General features: G+C 33.4%; 2 protein-coding genes across 3 annotated transcripts; one reads left to right on the forward strand and one right to left on the reverse strand.

Moving 5' to 3' along the window:
• Positions 1–1,741: 1,741 nt before the first annotated feature.
• On the forward strand, positions 1,742–6,171 carry Bma-ubc-17 (Uncharacterized protein; the record flags this gene model as incomplete). 2 transcript variants are annotated; one of them, XM_001898135.2, is made up of 11 exons in its annotated part: positions 1,742–1,869; positions 2,014–2,124; positions 2,626–2,758; positions 2,965–3,210; positions 3,546–3,758; positions 3,904–4,094; positions 4,229–4,335; positions 4,461–4,629; positions 4,996–5,176; positions 5,401–5,568; positions 6,001–6,171. In XM_001898135.2, the coding sequence occupies 11 exons, from the start codon at positions 1,742–1,744 to the stop codon at positions 6,169–6,171; spliced, it is 1,818 nt and encodes a 605-aa protein (XP_001898170.2). The 2 variants fall into 2 exon arrangements, with proteins under 2 accessions (XP_001898170.2, XP_042931252.1); XM_043075318.1 differs by lacking the exons at positions 1,742–1,869; positions 2,014–2,124; positions 2,626–2,758 and having other exon boundaries at positions 3,196–3,210.
• Positions 6,172–6,986: 815 nt separating this feature from the next.
• Positions 6,987–9,043, reverse strand: Bm3956 (Uncharacterized protein; the record flags this gene model as incomplete). The annotated part of the gene is made up of 7 exons (XM_001898137.2): positions 6,987–7,022; positions 7,679–7,773; positions 7,942–8,038; positions 8,178–8,288; positions 8,388–8,489; positions 8,626–8,724; positions 8,948–9,043. The coding sequence occupies 7 exons, from the start codon at positions 9,041–9,043 to the stop codon at positions 6,987–6,989; spliced, it is 636 nt and encodes a 211-aa protein (XP_001898172.1).
• Between the last annotated feature and the right edge of the window lie 2,256 nt (positions 9,044–11,299).

The raw sequence follows: 11,299 nt of genomic DNA on the forward strand, positions 1-11,299 counted from the left end.
ATCTTTAAGGTACATGAATTTTAAAATGAGTTAGATAAATGTAGGAGTTTGAAGTTACATTTGGAATAATCAAGAAGTCAAAATTTTGTTCTGATATCTTCATGGTTTAATTAGCTGAAAATCATATGGAATTATTTTCAGTGGAGTTCTACAAAGTGTCTTACTTTTTTCGATAAGTGATTCAAGTAAAATCACAAAATATATTATGAAAGATAACCAAGCGAGTTAAGAGGGATGGAGATATTTTTTTCTGTAATAAATTTGGCTCATCATTTTCCATCGAAGGGAGATGGCATTAAATGAACAATTTATTTTAATCCAGACTTTTTCAATCATTTCCACTTCAATCAATTACAATTTGGTTCAATTCCAATACAATGGCATGCGCTTAACTTGGCAAGCAAATGGCAGCTTTAAGAGATATTTATTGGCAGTGAAAACAATAAAGAAAATATCGTCTGTTTTTGAACTAAGTTTTTTCATCGCTGGAACACAGACAGACGAATCGCAATGGATAATGCGATTGAGTAGACTGATCTTCATCTAATCTTTATTAATCAAAAGGAAAAGTCGACGTAAAAAGTAAGCCTAACTTATCCAATTCAAATCACATATTAATAATAATTATACCGTTCACAAATATATTTTGAAGAAAACCGAGATAGATACATTCATAACTAGACGGTGAGAAATAATCTTTTAATCCTAGCTAGCAGGTTAGTTAGATTAATTAAATAGTTGGTTTCATAAGAAATCTATATTAGAGTCAAATCGATACAGGATGAGTCATTGCCTTAATCTCATTCATACTTACTCTCTCATTTACCAGGATTTTGCACAGTTTAAGTTCGAAATTTTTGCAAAATAGAAAAAGAAGGAAAACACAACTTCTGTAATTAATTCTTTATCTTTCCTTTCTCGGTTGAAAGAGCTAATTTATGAAAAAATATTTTTTTGCTGGCTCAAGTAATGCAGGCAAAACAGAGAAAATTAATGGATCACGGCATTAACTTTTGTTTTTAATATATATGAAAAAAAAAAAAAAAAACGAGTTTGAATTTAAGTCCACATTAACTCTGTTTAAGCTTCATCTGATAATTAGATTTTAAGTTTATTTTTTATTTCACGGAAACAAAAACTAAAATAGATTTTATGTGTTTACTATAACATATTTGCAATGCTTCGTTGCTTCGCAGTATAGAATGTTATAATAATTGTCCGATGAAAAACACAGTAGTTAATAAAGCCTGCTTAGGCTTAGCTTAGCGAATCTCACCTTTACACTTTTCGTTTTCTTCACATCGATGAAGCATTACAGGTTTGAAGGCCTTGTATATGACTTTTATATCCATTGTTTATAGTGCCTATGTCTATTCATTTCAAAAAAAAAAAGCTATTTCGAACTTGTCTCCTCTTTCTTCTGATAAAGCTGGTGTAACCCTTTATAACTTTTGTGCTCTTACCAGGTCTTTTTTACTTAAAAAAATTTGTCTAGTAGTTTTTGCTGTATAGAACTTGGTAACACTTGATTTCTAAAGTTTGTGATGATAAGTCATCAGTTAACATATGTATTGTAGTTAAGAGAAATTATGAAGGTAATTGATATGATTAGTTGGATGTTTCATTTCTGAGCATCAAATGCTTCACTGGAATCCTTCAAATGCTTCACTGGAAGCATCAAATGCTTCACTGGAATCCTATTTTACACAATTATATGATCAGTTTATTTCATAAACATATTATGATGGGTACAATGGTGTCATCACCGTCAAGTCCTGAACCAGAAGATGCTTCAACAATCTCAGAACGCATTTTACTCACGCTTACTCAGAAACCTTTACGAATGACCAATATGCTACGCATTACTAGGTAGTAGTACCCTATGAATAAATTTATCATTAGTGGTTTAGTCATCTTTCAATGCTTATTACATGTGTTATTATATTTTCCCATTCAAAATTAGCAGTTCTAATTTTGATCCAACGTTGTCATAATATTTATGAACTCTTTCAGGATTATAAGTGATTGTAGTTCAGAAGAGAAATTACAGCTATTTCAAGCTGGTGTCCTTAGAAAAATATGTGAAACGATAGCTGAATGTAGCGGTATTAATAAACTAAATAGGTTGTGTTATTCATATTTTTAAATAATGTTATGAAGTGTTCTAAATAACTGACAACGGGAAATAATCGATTACATTGACATTCATGGCGTATCCATAGAAATAAAATAGTGTTGCTAACAAAATATTGATAATGACTTTCTGGCTCGGTTTTCAAAAATTCATTAATTATTAAGATGGATGACAATTTTACAGCTTTCTTAATAAACAAATCTCCTCCGAATATAACAAATTTTCCCTAAAACTACCCAAAAACAAATCATTTTACTCGTAGATAATGGGAGTAGCAAATGTGCTTTGGGTATCAAATAAGCAAACATTTATTTCTGTTAAAAATATAAAAACAAACATATACTAGTCAAAAAATCTATTTTGGCATATCTGGTTAAACCAGAGAAAAGTGCTTTTAATAACTTTTTAGCCATTAATTTAAATCAAATGTATTGGGATTTCAGTTTAAAGTCCCACTTTGGAAGGTATGGTACTTACGGAAATGCTTTCAGGTCAGAATTTGTTCACAATAGAAGAAAGAGGGGACAGCAATCCACAAGGATAAGCAGTTGTACAGGATATATCCAGAAAGGTGTCGGTTACGGGCATGGCTCTACTCGCAGCCAGTGGAATATTGAACGGACGGTTGAGTTATTTTAGGAACTAAAGGAATTTAGAACAAAAAGGAATGGGAGAGAATTTTTGTAGTGAATTTCTTATTGTTTAATTATGTAATGAATTTCTCATTTATTGTTTTCGTAGTAATCTTATAATTTATCAAAAGCATATATGACGGTAAATTATCAGCCGATAAGTTGCACAAAATTGATAGTAGCCTTGTTTGAATGCAGGTAGAAGAGCGTCTAATTCGGGAGGAGCATCTCATTTGGCTATTAAATGCTGTAACAGCATATATCTACTGCGCGTCACCGGACTTTTCTACCACTGAGCATTTACATTTCATAGATCGATATCCGGTTCATATCAGTAAACCAGTTATCCGAGAACTCAGCCAATCAGCCATTTTCCCGTTGCTTGAATATCATCTTAACAATGATAGTGTCTTTGATGTCAGTGAACATATGGAACTATACCAGGTGTTACATCATTTATCGATAAATATTCCCTCCTGCTTTTACTTACCTCTCTTCACTTTGCACAATAACAAAAGATTACTTCTCACATCGAAAGGTCTGTAAAGGAAAGTCCTTCGATTTGGTTCATAGCATTTTTCTTACTCTTTACTTAAATCCTAATAGCCAAATGTAGTAGCATTCGATGAACAGATGGTATATGTCCAATTTAAAAAACAGCTATCAGATAAGAAGTCACACTTTAACCGATCGTTACAACAATTTCAGTTTTTCTTTTCAAAAAATTTTGATACAATTTTTACGAAAATTAGCAAGCAATGAACAATATCGTTTGATAGGCGCTCCTGGAAACAGCAGCGGCAATGTCTGTAGTACCAGCTCTGGTACCTTATTTGATTCATCCTGTTAACGGTTCTCGTTCAATTGCTAAAGATTTGATGGTTCGATTCTCCAGCATAATGGCTTCATATCCCAATTCTTTCAAAGGCCAAATGGGTTCACTGGATTTCAGGTTTATCGATTTTATCAGCAAAGTACAGCAATATTCACAGGTATGTATCGGGGCGGCATTGCATTGGCACAAACTGAGCGACTAGAATCACTTTGGATTTTAAGTTGTACTTGCCATCATAACTGCTTCCATTGATGGTTTTTTCCTTCAAAGAAATATTAATACAAATCAGATCTGCTTTGTAGATTCTAATAGGTGCTGCACACCGATATGAGCAGGGCATTCCGGTTGCACAGCGGGTACGAACAGCGACAGTAAGAATTGAAGATGATGAGACACTGCTGATAGGACAGTGCGATGAAGAGATGTCTGCTCAGAAAAACCTGTCAATTCTTTATCATAGAACTTTGAAAAATATTCAAGTTCAAACATTCAGGTTTTCTTTGAAGTTTTGCTGCAAATTTCTGAGTGCTTCCTTTTAGAACTCTAAATACTGAATCTCAAGTAAAAGTTATAATACTACTTCAAGACTGAATAAGGCTCATATCGAAATCAAATCCTTTACTCCAGACTCATTGGTGACTATGGTAAACTCAATGTACCGTTTACATTTAAGAAGGAGATGCATAATGTGAATCCGTTCTCATCATCTCTGAAAGAAAGAACAAAACGAATTGGTTATTTTTTTAAAATAAACTCACTAAAAATTCAAATAAACTGTATCGAATGCAAACTTGGAGAGTGCTACCCTAAAGTTTTATTCTGGAACTCAGTCACTTTATGTTGAAAATGAAAATTATAGCTAAGGAACTTGCATCAATGCCTAACAGCTTACCTTTAAATGCTAGTAACAGCATATTTGTTTGCTTGGATGAAGGACGATGTGACATTGTCAAAGTGCTTATCTCGGGACCAGATGGCACACCTTATCAGAATGGGCTCTTTGAATTTGACGTTTTCTTCCCAACGAGGTATTTCATTAATGAGAATGTAAACAATAACCTCACTTTTGCATTTCGTAGTGCTAATCAAACTGAATATATCATGACAAGATAGAAATCGAGCATCCATACTCACTGAAGTAACGTGATAGTTTGTACGAATGCCTTTTATCTTTATCTTTTCTAGGATCCAATCGAACTAGTTTTTTAGAAATCCGATTTTGAATTATGCAATTCATTTCACTTTGAGCGGAATAAAAAGTGGCTCTACAATCAGATAAAAGTTTTGAATCATCGATGAGTGAACTTTTAAGTAGCATATCGAATACAATGCTACATTTGCCAACATTCTCATGAAATGTGACTGAATGTCGATTCATCATTTTTGATTAACAGCTATCCATTCTCGCCACCAAAATGTGCTTTTTTGACGACTGGTGAAGGAAATCTGCGCTTCAATCCCAACCTCTATAATGATGGTAAAATTTGTTTATCGATACTAGGCACATGGGAAGGTCGGCCAGAGGAGAAATGGAATGCGCACTGTTCCCTATTACAAGTGCTTATTAGTATTCAGGTCAGAACTAAAACTTTAATAACATTTTCTTCAAATTCCCACCTGATAAAAAGAATTAGTAAAAAGAATGAATAATGAACTTTGAAGGATTTAGACGCAGGAATTGGAAAGCGCAATTTTTCAACAAACCATATATTAGTCCCTGTCATTAAGAATTATCTTGCATTCGCAAACTGTTTTTAAAAAAAAAAAAAAACATTTTAAAATGTATACTGTGACTGCAGGGCTTGATATTCGTGAAGGAGCCTTATTTCAACGAGCCTGGCTTCGAAAAGTATCAAGGGACCGAGAAAGGTGACGGATATTCGAGACGTTATAATCTTCAAATCGAATATGCAACACTAGCTTATGCAATTAGAGAACAAATTAGAAATAGTCCTCCTTACTTCAAAGTAAGTTTAAATCTTTCTATTTTTCTGTTCTATTTCAAATGCTTTATGCACTCATAAACTTCCTTGAAGATACTAGAAAACTTGCCGTGTTTGAAATTTAAATTAGTCAAGATCAGTACTACAAGTGTGGGAGTATGAGAATATAAGAGCACTAAGGAAAGGGTGTCTAAGCAACGAAAAGTTGAGAAATGTACTGTAAACTCCTTGAAACCAACAGGAAATTAATTAGTGGTCGATGTCTCCGTTGATTATATAATGCACTGAAACTTCCAAATCTATCCATCTCCCCAAATTTATTAGGTGGGCAAATCAACCTTCTGTGAAGAAAGCTCCTATATATTTAAGATATATTAAAGGACATGCTTTCTGGAGGTTGCAAATGCACTTCACTCAGCAATTTGTGAATAAAGGATGTAATAAACAATTTTTCAGGACGTTATCAGACGTCATTTCTGGCTCAAACGTCAAAGTGTTATTGAACAAGCACAAAATTGGCTTAGAGAAATGAACAAATATACAACCAACACTGAGAAACATTCACGAAAGACTGTATTATTGCCATTTGATACAGCGACTAGCTTCCTTGCACAGGTGCCACTCTAAGTCCTCAATTCTATTTATTTATAGTTCATGTATCCGATCCTTTTATAAGTTATAACTTCGCAGAAGTCTTCTAATTCTCCAAGAATATTTGGAGATTTGAAAATTCAGTAAAGAAGAAAACTACATTAGATTTCTATATAAAACTATATTAGTACAACACCATAATTTGAGGAAATCTAATCCCTACAGCTTAAAAATACTTAGCATGAATTTACAGGAGCGGATGATTTGCCAGATGATTGAAGATTTTCGAAAAATGAGCATCAGCAGTAAGCAATGTAAGTTCATTTTTTTTATTGATATCTCTATAGGTAAAGGAAAAGGTTGGTTATCACAGAAATAAACGTATATACCACACGACCAAAAGTACGATTACCAAATCTTTGTATCCATTAATATCTTAAGCCGAGAAACCTGGATATACATACATATCATCGACTTGTTTCATCTATTACTTTTCTGTTTGAAGAAAAATGAAGAGGCTTGTAATGCATAAAAAACCCTCTCGTTAAGAAATTTTTATAACATTAAGAAAACCTTTCCATCCATCATATAAATATCAAGATAAAATACAATGGATAAGATGTATTTCGGAGAAATTTCCTTTTACTACCTGAATACTGCTGTAGTAAATATATCTATAATCCTATGGTTTCTGTAAACACGCATTCTTCCATTACTTTATAAAAATATCAACAATCAGAAAACCAAATACTACACCAATAAAAAAAATGTTACAGAGGATAAGCTCCTTCAACTAATAGGGAGCAATAAACTGTGCTTCTTGGTAATGCAATCGCCAGTGGTGTGGAGCACTAACCATCCATGGTACAATATGCCTGGAGAATTGTCTGGAAATTTTTTTACTTTTTTTGCTTCATAAATTGGTGTTATTAAAGCTGTTAGCCAACAAAGTATATGTTACTGTCCGAGTGGTATTCAAAATCTCTTCAGAAGAAAATAAAAGTCATTTTTCCTTGAAAAAAGTTTCAAACTGTTTAATTTTACAGGTTTAAGTGGAGTCCCTCTCTTTCAAGTTTTGATTTTGGATAGAGGCTCGGTAATGTAAGGTATGCTGAGTCCCTGAATTAATCCGGATATCCTATCATTGAATATTTCTAAATCCTCTTACTAACTTCATTTTCTTCCCGTTACCAATTAATAGCAATAATTTAAAGGTGACTTAATAAAAAGAACGACACAGGAAAGAGAATAACTTAGTTAAAATATCGTCGAAGAAATATTTCTTAATGAAATATTTTTCCGACGTACTTCTATTACATTTCTAATTCATTCATTTATTTATATGGCATCGACTTCTGTAGTATCTTTAGCGATTTTCTGTGCAAACTCTTAGATGAGAAAATATACAGATTAGTTTCCCCTTAATTAAACCACTTTCTTAAATTTTTTAAATTAAGGAAAATAATATAGAACATAATTACTTTTTCCCTGTTTGTTTTAGACTAACTTTCTTGTTGTATACTGAAACAAAAAAATCATGTACCATTGGATTGATGACGGATTTCGCCCGAGGTCCCCACTCATATGTTACAGTTTCGCAACCACTTTCATCCGTCCCCTTTGTAAAAGCTAACCAACCTTAAATGAAAAGTTACATTTCAACATCAAGGTTACTTAGAACAAAGAAACAATGAACGAAACCAGGTAAAAGTACCAAGAGTGTAATATTTGGTTGGGAATGTTTGGTATAGAAATTAGACGAAATAAACTGATACAGTAAAAAAATGATCCGAAAATAAGTCTCACCTTGTGAAATGAATTCTGCAGTACGTGCGGCTCCAAGTAGCTGGCTCAAATCCGCTTGGTTCCCAAAACAACTATTCTCAGTAACACCCATTTCTTTCTTAGATAAAGATATCAAGACTATTGTGTTTGGGAGCAGACTAAACTTTCCATAATGGACGGAAGTTAATTTTATCGAAGGCTTCCAATAAGACAAGCAGAAACTTCTGTATTTTCAATAAAAATAAGGGCAAATTTACCAAGAAAATTTTTATTGAACTCTCGGAAACTGCACAATTAAGAGAACCAGGACGATGCATCATATAAATGAACATCAGGATCGCAATTAGCAGCCCATACTTTGCTTTATCCTATGATGATATATGTGAATTTTTAATGAGGATTTAAAACACTCAAAAAAAATCATAAAATTCATAAAACACTTATGACAACAACCGTAATATAGACACCTCTTCTGAGTAATAGCGGTTCTCATCAACAGTCTCATGTTGAATTTTCAAGCCATTCTTTACATACAACTGGTATCCTTCAGAAGTTTTTGCTTTACATACCTGGAATAAATTCGTGAAATATGAACTACAAAATAGAATTGTAATCTACCAAAACGAAATATAAATCTATGTGTCCCTAAGATAAAAATGCGAAGCACCTAATTCCAGCCTAGTTCTTAGTTTATTGAAAAGACACCTTCACACCAACAACTTCATCCAGAATACCAATCGTTTGGTCGATACACCGCTCCCAAATTCTAATATTTGGAACTTTGGTGCATTGCTTTTTCCTGCCCTGAAAGGATATAAATCTCTATGGAAAATGTAATTAGTTAAACTTTATAAAAATTAACATTATAAGAAAATTACGTGATTATTGTCATTCAGTCTTACTCTAGGAAAAAAATAATGTCACAAGTAATCTTAGAAGTATGTAAATCTTTAATAAATCTCGTAGGACTTTTTGCTTTGCTACAGCTTTATAAGAAATGCAATTTTTGAAACTTCATAAGCAGTACCTGCAAGTATAATATCAACTGGACTAATTCAGGTATTTTATCATCCAACTTTTGTTTTCCTGCTGCATCAAGAATTAAGTCTCCGCAAAAACGCATATTTAGCAAGGCTTCAAAATTTTCAATGCAGCGGTTTTAAATACAGTAAAACTCATCCCAAACGCGAAAACGTTACATTTAATAATAATGTAAACGCGAAATGATTCAAGTGGGTGACTGTTCAGTCACGTACTTTGTAACTAATAACATAAATGGCACTTGTGCATGATGAATAATACATCACATCTTAATAAGTGATGAAAATTGAAAAATCTAGAAAAATTCAGGAACTCAACCTTTACTCATTTTGATGAGATAAGTTATTTATTTGTTATCCTATAAGCATTTAGATGTGATACCAACTACTTATTGAATAGAAATGCCAAACGATTACAAACACGAAAAACAATGGATAAACTATCTCCAATCCCGCTCTACTCAACTTTTTTCCGTCTCTCAAAACCGACGTTTAAATTAAAATATGTAATAATTCAAAATAATCAGCCGAAGTAAAGTCAGCTTCCAAATCAAACGCAACGACTGAGTCTTAAGAAATCTGAAATGGAAAGAGAAAATTAGAATGTTACGGCACTTAAACGAAAAATGCAATCTCTTATTTACATTAGCACACTCATCATCTCCACTTTATCCAGTTCATTTCTGTTACCCAGCTTCCTTAGAAATAAAATTTAAACTCAGCTTTCTTCTCAATTATTCACCCTGATTATGCAGTTTACTAATCTCCTTTTTAAACACCATATCAATTTAAATATCTGACGCTCATGAACCAAATAACCGCTCTGCTCAGATCGTAAAAGTACATTTTGAAGCACATGAATAGAAATTAGGGATCCAGAGCAAAGTTACCTGTATTAAAAACTCTTATTACATATTATAGTCTTGAATTTTCCTTCGCTGAAGAATTTACACAAAATGTGCTGTCTCGATTACCGGCGCCATGTTCCTTGAATCCATAACAATAGATTGATTTGGCAAATTTGCGGGTACTATGCTCAGAATTTCAGTTAACCTAACGTAAGGGACGTTGTACAATCCTTAAAACTTCTTTTTCGCTTTGGGAATTATGTCTAAAAATTAATTTGGAATTTTGCGCACAGCGGTACAAATAACAGATTTTAAAGCTGCTCATAATTTTGCTACAGTTTTCTTTTGCACCAATTTTTAATTCCAAACTTGTAATGCTTCCTATCCTTCATACAAATACTTACATTGGACCCTAAAGTTACGTAGCTGTTCGAACAACGTATTCAAGAAGTTGCTGGATTGACTGAAGAACTAGAAATTCAGTTAGTTGTAGGGAAGTTTTACCGTCAATAAATTGTGAGACCATTTACAGTTTCAAAAGATTACTCTTGCGAATACTTATGAGAACCTACGATGAATTTTATACTTATGCCTTAACACATTAATAAAAACCATAAACAGTGAAAATATTAGTTCGATAGTGAATGACAGTCTACCGCTCAGACCCCTAACTCAGACCATTCTGGAAAGTAATTTTCATGACCATTCAGGGAAATCACTAGCACACACAAGGAAGGACTACGAATACTGAAAAGTTATTGAAATCATAGAGAAGTGACGGACGAGGGAGGGCAAGAAATGTGTCATCAGTAACAAAACACAAAACAGAAGACAGGATGCATTTTTTATTTCAACAAAAGAGATGATGGTAAAGAAAGGTTGGAGCAGGATTTGTCCTTTCCCAGAACAAGGTTTCCATTTTTTTTACCCTAATTTCAACTTCCTGAAGTGAGATTATATCTACCAAAGACGATGAAAAAATTAGATTTGATGTATTTACCCCTCTGTTTGGCAGATCTCATGAAATAGCAGTTGTATTGCCGGTAAGAACAAATTTCAATCGAAAAACAAGATTTAAAAGCAATGACGCACTGTGAAGCGTGCAACAAGAAGCTAAAAAACAAGAACAGTTGCTCTGATGAAGTTTACTGTAAAACTGGATGGAACAGTAGCATCTGCAATGAATCTACCGCACTATTTCAGCGAAACCAAGTGAATCAACAATGATTTTGATTCGATAAAATAGGAAAAAAGCTGAAATGTTGAGTATCGGTCGCAGGAATGACTGCTCATCTCTTGCAATGTCATGGTCAGCTGGAATGATGCTAGCAGGAAAGGCGCAATCTAGGAACCGACCAGATCGGAACACTGACATCAACCGATACCCAAAACAGAACAGAGCTCGCAATACTAATCTAAACTGGCACTATATTTAACGCGCTGATTGGGGACGCGTTAAATTCAATTTCGTTGTTTTTATTGCATGCGTAA

This window comes from Brugia malayi, assembly GCF_000002995.4.
Source record: "Brugia malayi strain FR3 genome assembly, contig: Bm_v4_ChrX_scaffold_001, whole genome shotgun sequence".
Taxonomy (NCBI): domain Eukaryota; kingdom Metazoa; phylum Nematoda; class Chromadorea; order Rhabditida; family Onchocercidae; genus Brugia; species Brugia malayi.